Source organism: Parus major, chromosome 3 (assembly GCF_001522545.3).
Source record: "Parus major isolate Abel chromosome 3, Parus_major1.1, whole genome shotgun sequence".
NCBI lineage: Eukaryota > Metazoa > Chordata > Aves > Passeriformes > Paridae > Parus > Parus major.
In genome coordinates, this window is record NC_031770.1 from 82,229,864 (window position 1) to 82,247,107 (window position 17,244).

Genomic DNA, 17,244 nt, shown 5'->3' on the forward strand with positions numbered 1-17,244 from the left:
AAAGAATTCCCATGTAAGAGAAATACTTTGTTAGTGCAAATTTCTGCATATTCAAACCATAACTTTGAACCATCACTGTAAAAAAGCAAATTCTGAACAGTTTTACTAATTTAACTTGCATCTAGATGAAATAATAAAAATAGAGTACTTTCCACACTTCTAACAGTCCTGCCACTTCAACTGAAGTAATCATGCAGGCCCTGTATATCCACATATCATAGTGATCAACTATTATCTCTGCTTCAGAATGATACCAAATGCAGCTTTAAAAAGAGTCCATTATAATTCCTAGGGATCTTGTTCACATTTCCATTAAACAGTCTATACAATACAGCATAAAAAACTATGCACATTAGATACACAGGACTGGACAAAAAACAGGTACAAATCACTACACTCAAGAATGGCATTACCAGGAAGGCAACAAATCAATCATTCAAGGAACACCCTTCCAGAAAGACCATTTTGTTTTTACTGGACAATAAAATAATAAAAATATTAAGAGGAAGCCCTTTTACCATAGAATGACAGACATATTTCTTCACAGTAACATCTGTTACACTAAATGAAAGGAAAGCAGTATCTTACCAGATGTGTGGAATCAAAATCAAAATTATGAACAACTGTCATACTGGAAAGTAATTTATTTCACTTAACTGTGTATTTATCTTTAGTCTGACTGATAGCCAACATAAGCAGGACAGCACCAGAAATGCCTGTGTAAATGTATGTATACACACAGACACAAAATTAACTTACATATTTAAGCAGCACAGTGTCCATCAGACTGAGTTTAACTGGTGATAGAGCTAACGTCCATTTCACCCAGACTTCTCCTATTGTGCACATTTAAGGCAGGGATGGACAGAGGAGTCCTGCCCCTCCCCTGTGCCAGTCTTTGGGAAAACACTTCCAAAAACATTAAGTAAACAATTTTTGGTTGTTGCTTACATAGCCTTCAAAGGACTCTGTGAAATATACTCAGACATGTTATAGATACAGCTCTAGGCTCATGTATTAATAACCGTCATCCAGCAATAGAAGCTGCAATATTTTCTACTCTGTACACTTTCATCCCTTTTTTTGTCCCCATTATACCTGTTTCACAAATCTGGCACTCTTATGCTTGTCTAGCCTTTAGACAATGGTGCTTCTAACATCATTAGGTTGATCTAATACACTACCTTTCCAGACTGCAGATTGCAAAAAAACTCATGTATATATATATATTTATAGATATTCTATGCCTGTACTTTTTCCATAAGTATCTCTAATAAGTACCTATCAAATAAGATCCAAAAGCCCTTTCCCTTTGCTTCAAATCAGTACCAATTTTACCAGCTCTCACTAAATCTGCCCAAGTATGACTGTCCCATTTGGACATGGGCCATCCCCATAAATTTTTTGTCACCATCTACACTAGATTTTCTTCACATGTGGCTGCACTCTTAGGGTTTCTATAATCATAATCAGTTCTAAAATGAACATGTCCCCAAACAATGGGGAAACACAAAACCAACTGATAACTCAGTTCACCCCTTAAGGAACACCAAAGCTTCAAATGGAGATGCTACCCAGTGTTGAGCTGCTCCTGTTGTTGGGAAAAGAATTCATAAGCAAAAAAAGTGTGGATATTGCATATGAAATCCCTCTTCTCTTAGCCACCTGTCCAGCCAGCATGTACTCAAGGTGCACATAGAAGACAGTGACTAGTCATCACCTTGGCACTTATTCACTGTCTGCACAAACCTCACTATAGTCTGTGGAGACTTCAGGAAAAAAATGGAGTGCCTGCATTTCACCACCAAATCCTTTAAAAGTATAAGGGAGGTAACATGACAGCTGTTATTAACCAGAGTTTCTGAACATCATAATTCCAGATTAATTATTCAAAACAACAAGCAGTATTTTTTTCGTACAGAACATCTATTCCAGAACATCTTGTAATGAAAAGCCAATATCCAACATCTTGCAGCAAGAGAAAATCTGCAAGAGATTATGTTCTGTGTAATACAGGTACTGCAAATCTCCAATGCTAAACTTATTCCTGACTTGAAAAACTCTGCTTATGAGGAGTATCATCATGGTAATTTGGCAGAATTTACCAGACTACTGGTCTGTGCCATCAGGACATGTGTTCCTAGCAATTTTGCAAGACTACAGTAGTAGATTTTTTGATGTATCAATGAAACTATAAAGACTCAACAGTTAAAAATATTCCAATTTCAGGAGGCTTTTTGCATTATTATTAAAAGCTTTATAGTGACAAAAAAAAACCACCTCAAGACACTGAAACCGTATAACAATTAAAAAAAAGAAAAAAGGGAAAGAAAGAAAAATAAAAAAAAAGTCAGGGCTTTAAAAACGCAAAAGGTTTCTTTCAAAAGTGGTAATAAGGTTAATCATCCCCTTCGTATCACAATCATAAGCATTACCCCCCTCCTAAAATTAAACTCAGACCCAAACCTTTACAGGAGCCTTTTAGGAGCGGGCGAAGACTCATTTCATGGTGAGGCCAAAGAATACAGGCTAGGCCGGGGCCTGGGAGCGGACTGAGGACAGAGCAATGCAGCCCTGGCCTCCCCTCTCACCCAGCGCTAACCCTGCCCGGCGCCCCCAGCCCACCGCCCGCCGAGCCACGACTGAGTCCTGCCGCTGCACCAAGCCCGGGCTGCTCTCGGCGCTGCCCCGACAAAGGAAAGAAACACCGCACTCCCAACGTCTCAGAACAGTAAAAGAAAGAAAGAAGGAAAGAAGAAAAATGAACCAAATCTCCCTCCCTAAGCGCTCCCTCAAAAGCAGGTCTCTTTTCACCATACCTAACCGCGGCAGCCACCCTTCCCCCACCACGAAGCCACCTCTCATTGTCGTCGCACCCAAAAGGGACACATAACCCCCACCCCATATGAACTCACACGCCCGCCTCCCCCATTGCCTAGTTTGTGCCGTGCCCCTTTACTGCTCGCCAGAGGGGAAACGCAGCTCGCGGGCCACAATTCCCTCCTCGCAGCCCTGCACGCACCTTCCAGAAACAAGCTGTCTCTGCAGCCACCGCCGCCGCCGCCACCGGCCATCTTCCCGCTGCCGCGCAGCGCTCCCTCACTCCATCGCCCAGCGCGGCGGCGGGGCCCGGCCCTTCCCCCGGCCTGCCCACCCCCACTGCGGAAGGCTGGGTGGCTGACCCGCAACGGCGGCAACACCGCCGAGGCCCGGCCCTTTCCCGCTGCCGGGCCGCGCTGCCTTCCGGCCCCCGCGCAGGAGGAAGCGGCGACAGCGCGCCCGCTCCTCCCTCAGCGCGCCCGCCGCCGGCAGCCCCGAGCGGCTGCAGCCGGGCCCGTTGGCGCCCGTTGGGCAGGAGGGCCCGGCCGGGACTCCGCCGCACGCGCCCCGGGAGCGCGGGAGGACGAGGGCCCACAGCGGAGCGGAGCGCGCCGCCGCCGCCGCCGCCGCCCCTCTGCTCCGTGAACGGCGCTGTCCTGGCCGACCTGCGGCGCTCCCGCCGCGGGGGCCGCGGCTTTCTCGGCCCCGGGACGATAAAATGGCCGCAGTAGCGCTGCGCCCCGCAGTACCTCGGGCTCTCCCGCTCCCTCCTCGATCAGCCTGGAGGCAGCAGCTTCTGGGAGACGAGGAGGTGGCTCGGATAAAATGAATGAAGTTAGAGGAATGCGGGAGTCCATGGCGGAGAGCTGGGGCCCGCCGGCCTCTCGCCTCGCTCAAGTTCGGGGAAAAGGTCTTCGCTAGATTCAAAGATTCCTATTAATCTTAAAATCTTCTGTGGCCTGATCATATTCGAATCCAAAAGTTGGGTTTTGCAAAATGTACAGCGTTGCCACGCCAACTAGAGTGAAACTGCAAGTCATGGCCTCAGGTACATTTGACTTTTAGCATGTATGATTTTACGTTTTAAAAAGCTTTCTCGTGAAGCCGAAATACACAAAACATGCATCCTTTAAAAACTAGAAGATAGTTTATGACAGCCTAGGGAAAACCAGATCCTCCTTTCTTCGACAGGTTATTTAATCTGGGATTTTATCTACTCCCCCTTCACCCCAGTTTACTGCGGATTTGGGGAATTCTAATTTCTGAGGTACCTGGTTCCTATCATTTCTAATCCCTGAAAAGTGAGCTTCCAAAAATGCTCGAACTGAAGAGTTTGTAGACTAAAGTCCTAAATTAGGTAAATGAAAGCACGTAGTGTATATGAAGATTAAAGGCTAGAAAGAGAAAAACAGTTGTTTTCCTTTAAGTTTTCTTAATTTGTTATTTTTGTTCCTGACTGCACCTAACGTTTTTAAAATACTTTTGAGAGTGCTCCCTTTTTATGCAATCGAGAGGTGAAAAGGAGTCTGGAAGACGACAGGAGATGTCAGACTGCTCCCCAAGTACTTCATCACACCACCAGAGCTAGCAAGTACTTAGAAAGAATCCCAAAAGCTGGAACAGTGCTGGCAAACCTACAAATCTCAATATTCAAAATCTCCTTAGGAAAAAGGCTTCCTGAAAGAGAGATCACAAAATACCCTTGTTTCATGAGTAACAAGATTAACAGGAAACAATTAGGAGAAATTGGTCCCAGCTAATTACAGGGAAACCAGAAAATCATACGTTCAATAGAAACCTAATAGTTAAAAAAAAAAAAAAGAAAAGAAAATGTAGAATCTGATTTTCAAAAATACCCTATTGTATCTCAGAGGAGCATTGTCCAGTTAGAGGGTTTACAGCATTATGCTGTAAATAATAATTATGCTGAGATTACAGCATTAATCCACAAAAACAAATTCTTATTGACTGTTGAGACTAGACGGATCCAGTTCTACAGAATTCTACACAACTTTTTGAAAACTGAGGATTATAATTTAAAATTATGAATTATTTGAATAAATGGTTGATGCACAGTAGTGGACTTATCAAGGTATCAAATACAGCTGTGGAGTTTTAGTGAACTGAGGTACAGTATTGATTAAAATACCCTTTTAAAATAGAAAGTTTAAGGGAATAAACTACCAGTGTTAATCTAGAGGTATGGTTGGGTTTAGACTTTTTGATTGATAATTTAACATATACTTTTTACTGGGGAAGAGCTGCCCAAAATTACATCTCATTGCACTGTTTTTTCCTTTATTTTGAAGTTCTTTAAGGATGCAAGAGGTAGAATGTAGTCAAAACTCTTACTAATTAAACTTTTATTAGTAGTCTATTCTCAGCCTTAGAGTGGTTTGTTTTTTCATTTGAGAAGTATTTGTGAGGGAATACTGAGAGCACTCAAGTCTTACAAAATCTTTTCAGATCCTCTTAACTTTGCTTGGAACCAGAGGATTTTCTTCATGTATAAGAAGTAACAGAATGAAAAATGAGAAAGAGAAAATTAGTATCCTCCTTCCTGCTGAGGGACATCTTACAGAATTTACTGAGTTTTCTTTTTCTCTGAAGGAAAACTTTAGTTGTGTTCACAGAATAAGAGCCCATGGATGTCATGCAGCAGGTCATTGCTTCCTGGCCTTTAGTAGCCCCTAGAAGTTGACCAGTCCCATTGTGGGTAGTTGAGAATTACAGGACAGTGTAATATCCAGAACAGATAAACACTTGTCTGTGTGCAGCTCTGTTGGCACAGCTCTGTGTAGGGTGGAAAGCTGATTCCTACATTAGGCTGTGATAAAGAATTTTTGTCTCACCTTAGAAATCTATTTTTTCCTTTTCTTCCCACAATCAAAAAGTTATTATTAATGAATCTGTCTTAGATGATTCAGTGCTGAAAATTACAGAAACAGAGAAGTATTTTTTTCTTTGTGTTTCTGATTCTTTCCAGTTACTTCTTGTTTCTTCTGTTTTTGTAAGGTTAGCCAAGAAAATGGGGGTAGCTATTCCCTAGAAACACTAGTTCCTTACTTAAGGAATAAAATGGAATTGGGATTGCAGTTTTGCAGCTTCTGTTGTGGTAACGTACATTACTTAGTTTTCTGTACTGGTATATAATTGCATATAGACATTTAAGGGAATTTATAGGCACCCTGAATATTGTTTTGTTATTTACAACCCATGAACCTGCTCTGTAGACTATAAATAACTTTTATTTAACACTCCCATCTTTCAGGAAGTAAGTGTTCTGGGGTGAAGTTAATTTTCACTGTTTCCCATTGCCGTTCTTATGTTTCTTTAGCATATTAATGAAACACCGTCTGTATTCTCAGTTTTAAAAAAGTAACTCTTTTGTTGCTGTCCTCATAACCTGCTGCCTAGTTTTTTTCCTTTGCAGTTTTCAAAGCAAAATCAGATTTATTTATTGAAATGGAACATCTTTTTCTTATTATTAAAGTTATTGCTTTAATTTTAGGGGTTCTTTTATATTATTCCAGGACAGCTGGCATACTGTAGGTAGCTCTTCAGGAATGTTCCCAAAGGGAAGAATACTATTCATCTCTGTGCTAGGACTTCGAGTGATACATCAGGATATGGAAAAGCTTTTTGTTTAACTGTGATATCAAAGATAGATTGTCAAGTAGGTAGGAAATAACTAAGAACTGCTTAAGATCATTGGGGTTTTGTCTAAACTATTTTCTTAATTCCTTCCTTGAAGGAGACCTGTTTTTTGAATTTGATCAACTTACCTCAAAACTCAACGTTGTGCTGTTGGAAAGTAACCATAATAAACAAATACCTTTTAGGTTTTTTGCTACTGTTATAGGTATTTTAAAATGTAAAATGGCCATTATTCATTTAAATATCTTTTGTATTTGGTCATTACTGCATTAGAATTATTCAAAGAGAAACATTTTTGCTTTAATCACAAGTTCTCTTACTGGATAGTGAGATAAAACAACTGTGATGGGCTAAAAAAAGTAACAACTGATTAAACATCTGTTTTATAGGTATAAGAGTGATTGAGGGATGTCAACATTGTTATCTACAACACAGCATTAGGTATTACTTTTGGAAATAAAAATTTCTTTTTGCATTGTTGGGATACATTTGGGAGATCATTTTTTACAGAGAAAAAAAAACTTAGAGAATTTGTTGAACAGTCCAGAACCATTACATCATTTACATCTCTTAAACAGAAAAATAATTATGATCTATGAGGAAAAATATAACATTATAAAAGAGAATGCTTTCAAATATATGCATGAAATTATGCTATAGAAGAAATATCCAGTTATAAATCAAATATAAAATATTCTATTGGAAAAATAGGGGATAGTCTTGCATATTTTAATTATTTCCTAGTGATGTACATAGGGTAAATGTACATTAAATCTTTGAGGCAATGATTCATCTTTAAGTAACGGAAGACTAAAATGTTGATAGTTTTCTAAGTTAAAAGGGGAGCATCTAAAAGGCTCAAGAAAAATACATTAAAGATATATAGGATATTCTTTCCAGTGTATATTCAAAATGTCTAACTTGCTTTATCATATTTTTCTCAAAGTTTCCTGTAGCAACAGTGTTGTTAATCTGAAATAAACTTTTATTTCTTTCTATTATTTTTATGGTGAAGGTCTAAGGAAATATGATTTTGCCTACAGATTGATGAAATACGTTTATTGATTGCATTTCACCTTTAAGATTAGGCAACAGCATAAATTTTTTCTTTGTCTTTCAGTGTAACTCTTTCGTTATTTTACTGATAAGAGCAGAAGTTCTAACAGGTTTAAAGAAGGAAAAATAGAAAATGTTTCATTTTCATCATAAATAGTATGGCATAACCACAATAGTCTTTCACCTACTAACAAAAAAAAATTATCTACATCACAAAATGCTAAAATCAAAGACTATGTAATGAGGAAAATAAAATAATAGAGTTTTTTGCTACAATAAAAGTTAGGCACAAATAATAAAAGCACAACAAGACTCAGACTGTTACTTAAGGCATGTCAGGAATCCAAAAACATCTAGCATACAAAACATACTATGCATTTATGCACAGGGTCAGATCCTGTCTCTCTAATCTCTTGCTTTTCAAATCAATGGGAAATATGCCTTAAGTCAACTTCCAAAGTATGTTTAAACACATTTAGCAGATACTGAAACTTCTTTTGTATGAAGTTATATAGAAGTCATTCTGACTATCACACGTGGAGAGAAATACAGGTTCTTAATTGTCACCTAGCAAAACTTGCAGGTGGCCTTTCTTTAAAATGGTCTCACCATTAGAAAGAGAAACTGTTTTGTAGCTGATTCTTTGGAGATCCTTTGTCAATAACCATTAGCTTTAAGAATTTTTTTACTAGAGATGGCTTGTTTAAACAAATGTGTGTAATAAATAGAAAATATCTAATTGATATTGTTTCAGCAGGCTCACACCTCTTAGAGGTGTGATCCTTAGATCACCTTAGATCCTTAGAGGAGGATCACCATTTTCCTTGCTTGTTTCATTAGTTGCCTATGTGTCCAGAGCTTTAAGAATACTTGTGCTTCAAAGCAATTAAGGCAATCTTTTAGGAAAAGTTGTTACATGTTTCAAATGGGAAACTTTTATATATATAGTGGCAGCATGTTTCTAAAAATAAACTACATCAATGGCTCATAACATGGTGGATATTAATCTGTATACATACGAGCAAAAATACATTCCAAAGCAAAGAAAAAGGTCTGTCCCAGCTGGTAGCAATGTAACACCAAGACCGGTCCAGCTGGAGAGGTGCATGGCAAAAATAGAGGGATGAGAACAACAGGAATGATCTGGGAACAAAAAAATGGGAAGAAACTGCACAGTTCAAGGGTTGAATCTCAAAGACTACCCCAGGGATCGATCCTCGAGGACCCAGGAATAAAGAGGGTATAACAATATATAGGGTGGGTTTGAGGGTGCAGGATCCAATCAGTAGCAGAGATAAGAAACATAACCATGTAAAGGGTAACCAGCCAATCATGTATCAAAACCAGGAACACAACCTTATTTGTAACAAACTGATTAATATGCTAACTCCCATGAAGCAACTTCTCTTTCTCTCCTCTCACCCTAAGGTTTGATGTTCTCCCTCCTAGCATGGTGTTTCCCAGGGCCAGAGGTTGATGCTCTCTGCTTATGCAAGTGGAGGAACTTTATTGTCCAACCCAACCAGACCCATTCCAAAAAAGGTCAAGTTTCTGTACCTATGAAGATGACCCATAGGGTTGTAGCAGTCATAATGAAAGCAGAGGTAAAAATATCACAGCATCCTCCCTGTTCTCAATTTGCATGACTTACTCCCCTACTGCTCATGCTGCTGGTGAAGACACCAGGTTTGTTGCTTGTAAATTCCCCTTCTAATCGGAACTTCTGAAACCTCTTACCTACTATCAGGAGATCAGAGATCTGGACTATGGAGATGGATGTGCTCCTGTCAGTGCACTGGTTAAGTACTGTACTGGCTCTGTCCCATCTGGGAAGTGGAGCCAGTTAAAGCATATGTACCAATAGCTACTGCAAATAATAGAATCCACATAATGCAGGATTTGAAAGATGTAAAGGGATAATTTCATTTGTCCTTCTGCCTAGAGTTATAACTTAAAATGTCACCAGTATATTCCCTTAAAAATCTCAGTTTAAGACTGATCTTCAGTCTCCACAGATAGTACACTAGAATGGGAGGAGTGGGGGGTGTCCATATTAACCTAAACAATCTTTTCTAGAATCAGGTTTCTTCTTCAGTTAGAATTCACTGTGCACTTTTTTAGTAACCTCTCTATACTGTAAGATTGTAGATACTGCTGGGTATCTCAGCCTTTTCTATAGATCCTTCAGTCTTTCATTTACTATTTTCAATCCCCCTGGGGTCTCTTTAACTTGTCTGGCGGGGCATTCAAAACGGAATGCAGTACTAGTGTAGCTCTCTCCAAAACTGAAAAGAGTAGAATGAGTCTTCTGACATATTGCAATTCCTTCAATATATCCTAAAATATTTTTCAACAAAACCACAGATCATGGTCAGTCTGTAATCCAGTATAAATCGTCCATCCTTTTCTGTATTGTTCCCTAGCAGCTATATCTCAATTTGTATTACTTAATTTTATTTCTCCATCTAAAGTGTCTGATTTTCTACATTTCTTTGCTGCATATCATCTTGATGGTTTAAGTAATTTCTTTTAATTCTAATCCTGTCCTTAACCCCTTGTTAGGTGTTTGCAGTACTTGTGGTCTGGCAGTGAAAGTAATAGAAATACAGCTAGGATAAATCTGTGTATGATAAGCCTGTGTAGGATCAAGTGCCTCTCTCAGATTGTCAGCGAAGCACAAAAGTGCGTTTTTCCAGCCTATTTCCTGGTTTAGTTTTAAGAAGTCATACACAATGGTAAATATCTTACTGGAGTCAGTATCACTTGCTTTCTCTCCCTATTGATCCTGTGTACCAGCTATTCCAGTGAAGATGGACAGAGCTGTAGCCTGTCATCAGAGCTTTTCGGTGATTCTCAGGAGACTGGAATACAAGTCCCAGAGATCTGTAAGAAGACATTCACATCTGTGTAGAAGTCCAGAATGCTTTGATCTTCCCAGTGTTTTTCCTCAAGCTGAGAATAGCCTTCTGAGACATTTCCCTCTGTTAGAAGGATATGGATGTCCACTGCTACTTTTGAAGATGTCATTTACGTTCTTAATTAAGTTATATCCTAACAGCACCAATCCACATGAAATACTGTTATACATGCATTAACTGTCAAATGCCAGAAGGTGTGCTTGGAAGGCTCAGACAAGATAAAGTTTTCTCCAGAATTAAAACTCAATTAGCCCCTGTATAAACCATATGAAGTAAGAGATGAGAAATATTTGTGGCATAGAGTGTGGGCCTGATGGAGTCTGTAGAGAACCTTGATTGATCTAAGCAATATGAGCCCTGAGACAGAGGTTGAAGAAATTAAGAATTACCTATGTGTGCCCAAAGTTATACTTTAAGGATATCTTAGTGGGAGGGGAAGTTCTAACTCTCAGTGACTTGTGAGATCTGTGGTATTTGTTAACAAGCTGTACCAATTTGTAAAGTGGCCTATCAAAGCATTTGTTTTAACTTTAAAGATTCTCCAAGTCTTTATGCTCTTTGATAAATGATGATGTCAGTCATTAAATGTCTGTCTTTGATTCATTCCAGGCGTATGTAATCCTTATCATTAGCTGCATGTATAAAAACAAGATGAATCTGGTTGTCATTGGTGTGTTATTCCTAATGGGTACCATTAGGTCATGTTCAAGGAGATGTAGCTGTTAAAAGTCGGAGGCCCAGAAGCTAACAGATAGTTGGGGTCAAGGAATGGCTGCTACCACTGTGAGTCCTGTCACGAATTGTTGGAGCCCCCTATAATAACACAGGCATTCACATTAAAATATCACTATTACTGCTGTTGGTTTCATCTAAAGCTAAGGGGAGCTTAACTACTACGAGCATAACTGTTATGTGACTGGCCTGCAGACTTTCACAGGAGTGGTTTATGCTGTGTTTGGTGTTATTGTCCATTTTATGCTAAAAATGCTTGAGAGTTGCTTGAGGAGTTATTTGTCTTTTCTAGGAGCCTGAGGTCCACATCAGCTTGCAAGCATATTGTGAACATATGTAAGCATATTACTCAAATTGTTTAGTGCTCAGAAGAAAGATAATGTTCCTTTTAATATTATGAAGACATTAATCTCTATTTCTTTTTGAGAAAACCCCATAACTTGTGATTAAATTTGCTTATTTTAATACATGGGACTCTGTAAATTTGTAAGTAAATAACCTAGATCACAAACACTGTTTTCTTTAGTTTCAAACAAAATAAAGATAGAAAAACTAAACAGTTTCCATCAGTTTGAAGATATATGTACTTTGACCTAGGGTCTGTGATTGCTAAAACAATGTGAAACTTATAACAGACTGTTTAAATTATGGTTACCATATGAGGACATTAAAGTGGAGCTGACCTATTATTAATGTCTGCCCTGTTTGCTGCCTGGTAGTACAGAAATTAAATGTATTCGTTTTCAGCATAGAAAAGTTTTAAAGTGCTGTATCAGTTTTCATCATAAAAATTCCAGATCCTGTACCACCCATAAAGATGAATAAAGATTGTAATCATTCTAGGGAAAATTTAGCAAGTTAAATATAATCTTCTTAAGAATAGATAATATAATTTAAAGAAAAGAAAACTAAATCTTATTCATGACCCACAACCCATGATTTTCCTTACAAGAGGAAAACTGTCATTGAAATCATCCACATGATACTTGAAATGTCCTGTGAAGAAATTCAGTGTTGTAGAATGTTCTAGTTTGTATAATGCATGAAATTTTGTTTTCATATAGCAGAAAATTTTAAGACGCCTTAGAACAATATATATGCTATCTAGTCTCATTTGTAGGATTGATTAACAATATTTTCATAATTTGTGGGTATTTTGAGTTGTATTACTATCCTAATTAGTTTATTTTACAGCAACCTGTCAGCTACCATTTTCTCCTGCCCAACAGACAGGCTCAACCTTGTTTTCAGAATCTCTTTATCCACTTTCCTCCCTGTGGCTCCTGCACTAAATGCAATCCTTCAACTTCTGTCATTGCTTATTCATCCCTCAGTCTCCCCTAAAATCCTTTCCTCTGTCTCTTTCCTTTCATTCAGTTTCTGTTTTCAGTTTCTTTCCACCTAATCTCTCCATACCAAAATCCCTCCCATGCTTCCAACAGAGACTTCTCCAATCCTTTTTGTCCCACAATTGCCACCTCATTCTTGTCTTTTGTTGTGGGTCCCTCCCACTGCTGCTTCTGCTATATTAGTTTGTTAGGATCCATGATCCATATTCAATAATGGAGGATAGTGTTATCTGAGATTTAGCTAGATGATTTAAAAGAAAATCTTGCCCTTATTTCTTGAGAATATTTTCCTCAATGCCATGACTCAGTCTGGTAATAAAACACATTCTTCTCTTATTTATTAGCTAACACATGTAATTCTGTTTTTAAAAATGTTTCATACATACATGTAAGACTGAAACAGCATGCAAAACAAATTTCATACTCAGTGCAAAGAAGCTCAACCAAAACATAATTAATGCAACACAATGTTTGAGATTTTAAGCCAACAAAAGCCAGACCATTTAGAGCTAAGGTTCCCATAGCAACCTTATTCTGTCTCCTCCTGTGTCTGTGTGATAGGGTCTTTTTTTTTACATGACCACATATTGCTAGAGAATGGGCTGTATTATTCCATAAATAGAACATCAGTTTAATAGGTGAGTTAACTGCATAAGGTTTTGTCAAATTCTGTGTCTTCAAAGGAAGTTATATCATTGTGGCTTGTAGAGCTGCTGTACATATATAAGTACTAGAAAAAAATTTATGTAAGCTGCAACATGTTGTTACAACATCATTAACATAAATCCTGCCTGCAAGTGAATTTTTGGCATGTTTTTAGTTTCCCAGTTATCTATTTGCCTGTGTATAATGGCTAAATAATTATGGGAAGAAAATAGTTGGTATTTCTTAAAAAATAATACAAGAAGACTCGTCAATTATAAGTAATTATATTTCAGGGTAGGGAGCTACATAGAAGCATGTAGGAATTCAAAAGGGGCACACTTCAGGGCTTGAAATCATTGCATTTAACTGTAAACACTTATAAAAAGGGGGCCAAAGTTATATGTACACCTCGCAATTTCTCTACAATTTAGCAAGGTGGAAGCGTGTCTCCAAACAGTGATTCAGTCCTCCTGAGATGTGATGTGCCCTCTGCCTGTCTTACTCCACTGACTGTACAGTAGACCCAGAGAAACCATCAAGATTCTTTCCTTGCCTAATTTGTTGCTTCCAGTAGGACAAATTCAAGCTGTTTTCTCCAACAAAAAGGAGTGAGATTTTCAGATAATTCTGAGTACCTAATGTGTCATATGAGATCCAGGAGTCTCCCCAGACTGCACTGATACCAATGTCTAATCAGTGATTTCACATTCACTTCACAATACAGATGTGTTCTGGATTAGATAGGACAACACAGGCCACCTCTTTTGAGCAGATACAAAACAGTACTTTGATTATTCAGGGCTTACATTGACTGAAGAACGACAAATTATATGTTATTTGTCCTAGTATTGAAGTGATGCAGACCATAATACCTGATTTGTGTGATTTACCTGTGATTTATATATAAAGACTGTTGGAAGAATTTAACTTCGTTTATGTGTGTGTTTGAACCAGCAGGGACAGTTAACTTTGACTCTACTCTTTATATTCTTCAGCTGTGGCATTTTTGATACAGGATTGTCTCAGAGAACATAGAAATATATTTTTACAGGCATTGGGTAAGGTTCCTCAGCACTCAGCTCATGATTTTAGATTTCTACTCTGGGTGCTGGGTCAGGCAATGCCACTCAAAGGTGATCAAACCCTAAATTTTTGTTGGATCTGGATGAAGGTAAAAAGTTGAGATCCCTGGTAATTTTTCTGCACCCTTGAAATTTATGTTTGGAATTGGAAGTGTTCTATGTGGCACTGATATAAAACTATGGCAAACCAAATGACAATCTGGTAATTTGGAGAGGATTTTAAAACAAGGATAATGCAAAGAAGAAAAGCGCTACCACCACCAAAGAGAGAAATGTCATCCATTTCCTAAGTTGGGCTGCAAAATTCCACACTCAGTTTCTTATTATAAAAATACCTACAAAGAAGACCTGGTTAATGTTTTGAAGGTTAGAAGAGAAGTGGGTGGATACTGCTGGCATTTAACCACTGTTAACTCTGAAGAAATCGGACACTCAACAATTAGATGACTGGCAAATCCCTGAAGTATCTGCTTTCCTGTAATAATACATAGACAACAATGAGACAATGTGTCCAAATAAAGGTGGATAGCAGTCTGAAATATTGAACAGTTCCCCATAGATAGAGTAATGAGGAACTATTCAAATAATATCCTCTTTCTCACAGGAATATTCCAAAGCAGTAATCCCACTGTGCTCTGCTGGATTAAACTTTGTTGGAACTATTACATTTAATTGTAAAGTCTTCATTGGAGATAGTAGTGAGAGAAGGTTAAATTTTTTTCCACCCAGACAAAAAATCAAATGCATGAGATCCTAGGGATCTGAATGCCCAGAATGAGAAACTTTCATCTATGCACAGTCTGGTAAGGCAAAGAATAGCTCAGATGAAAACACAACAAATAGAAACATAATGGGGAAAAAAGCTTGAAAGTTTGAAGTGTACAAGTGTTTGACTGCTGTTAGAAGTCAAGCCTTATATGTTTGAGAGCAGGATGAAATGGTATCTGATGCTACAGACAGGGTAAGTTATCTAAATCCTCACGTACACTGAGAAGTAGTCGAGGAAATTCTCCTGGGTAAATGCAGAACCAGCAGGCATATTTGACCTCCTAACTAGTTTTTCCTCCTGGCTGAAACAGATGGAAACATTCTGTCTAGTGATAACCTGCATGACAAAGTCCACAGCCAACGGCATATTATTTCCTCTTCTATGACAGGAATAACTGCAGCTCGTCACTGGGAAGGAGAGCACCCCCCATCAGCCTCTGCTGGCATGTGAGAAGTGCCATACTTGTGAGCTGGCTGTATCCCGGGACAAGAACCTCAGTAGCCCTGAGGGTCCACAGCAAAAAGTGTTGTTTTCTTATGGGGTTTTAGGTTATATTATTTAATTTCTTCACACATAGTTACTTACAGGTTTATAGCAATTGCCTGGAGAAAGTGAATTTTGAAACAGGACAAGGAAGCCTCTTACAAAAATCACCTGTTTGGAGAGCCTTCTGGTGGGATTTTTTGGAGCAACTCCAGGTCATGTCCACTCCTGGCAGCTGCCCAATGTCACCTCAGCTGCTGCCTTGGTGAGGCACGAGAGCCTTGAGTGGGCACAGCACTGCCTTTCTCTCCTGTAAATGCTGGAAAGTGGGGCCAGCCCTCAAAGAAGGGCTCTGGTATTGCTCTGCTCTGCCTGCACCTTGGTGGTGATAAAGGGGAAGGAAAGATGGAAAGATCTTGTCCGAATGCAAAAATGTGTTTGTGATTGTCTAATGAAACCTGTGGTTACTGCTATGGTTAAATATAGACACTGTGTTACTGGTTGCCATGTTACTTGAAGAGAGCAGTTTGCAAATCTAGTGAACATAAGCATTATTTTCAGCTGAAAACTCACAGGCCTTTTTTTTTTTTTTTTTAGGCAGCTGGTTAAACCATTCTTATTTTGCTCAAGCTATTTGTTATGAACTTCTTAAGCATCAACATTTCCCTACCATTATTCACCGTATAGGATATTTGTAAGCATATTGGTCATAGCACTTAGATTACTATAAATAAATATATTAGCCTCCCAGCACTTAGGTTGAGATATGTATATGAAACTAGTTGCAAACAACAAATGCAGTTATTTCAATTTCCATAAAACAGTAGTAACCCATAAACAAAAACTGTATTGAAGAGTATTTTGAATTTCTCATAATTTATATGTACCTGTAAGAGGATGTACCACCAAGGGTAAGTGCAAAGAGATATTTAGCTTTATTGTCCTCACGTGCCTGTCTTAGGCCCTGATGAAGTTCTTGATGCTTTTACATGCAGGGTGTACCATCTGCAGGACATTAGCAAGCTATAATGTAATGTAATGGCTTCCTGATACAGATCTCTTTGGTTTAAGCAATAGCCATTGTTTCTCCTTAGATGAAGTCAGAAACTGGCAACTTATATTTCACAGGTAAAACTTGGTGGATGCCTTTCTTCAGCAGAGGTTAGGATTAGTTTGCTAGAGATCTGCCATCAGTGATTGTCTGAGGCATGCCTAATTCTTAACTGGAGCTTCTGGTACAGTAATTACTGTTCTGTTTGTAACAATGATTTAACTGTTAAATAAGTTGTTTTCTCTTAGATCGAAACAGTAAAGATCAGCAGTGAGGTATCAATGCTGTAACTTAAATTAACCTGGCACCATGAGATAAATTAACACTTAGAATACTGTTGCTAAGTCAGCAGGGGAGAGGAAAATCCAGTTTAACTCTAGCTTAATTTTAATTTGTCACTAGTACAAAACCTTGAAAGAAGTTGGTAGAGGTAATTCGTTCAAGTTTCAGACAGAAGTGGTTGAATGCAACAGCTCTTTCAATAGTGGGAGCAAGGAGTCAGTAGATCCTGAACTGGGAGTGGAAATATAACAGGAGAGACAGAGGACCAAGAGATCCAAATAAAATTTTTAAGTCCTTCATCGGGACAAGTTAGTGAATGTTTTGGAGAAATGAACAATTTATTTGGGCAATTAAGGATGAAGGCAGAAAATCAGTACTTGCTCTTACTTTATGTTTTTAC

At 38.6% G+C, this 17,244-nt stretch overlaps 1 protein-coding gene across 7 annotated transcripts in view; it reads right to left on the reverse strand.

Moving 5' to 3' along the window:
• SENP6 (SUMO specific peptidase 6) overlaps positions 1 to 3,164 on the reverse strand; it is a 73,568-nt gene extending 70,404 nt beyond the window's left edge. For 5 of the 7 annotated variants that reach the window (XM_033512954.1, XM_033512953.1, XM_033512952.1 and 2 more), the window contains exon 1: positions 3,023 to 3,164. In XM_033512954.1, the coding sequence (XP_033368845.1) occupies positions 3,023 to 3,074 (52 nt within the window). In that variant the 5' untranslated portion in view covers positions 3,075 to 3,164. The remainder of the gene's footprint in view (positions 1 to 3,022) is intronic. The other 2 variants (XM_015621668.3, XM_015621667.3) reach the window with 1 other exon arrangement.
• Positions 3,165 to 17,244: the final 14,080 nt, after the last annotated feature.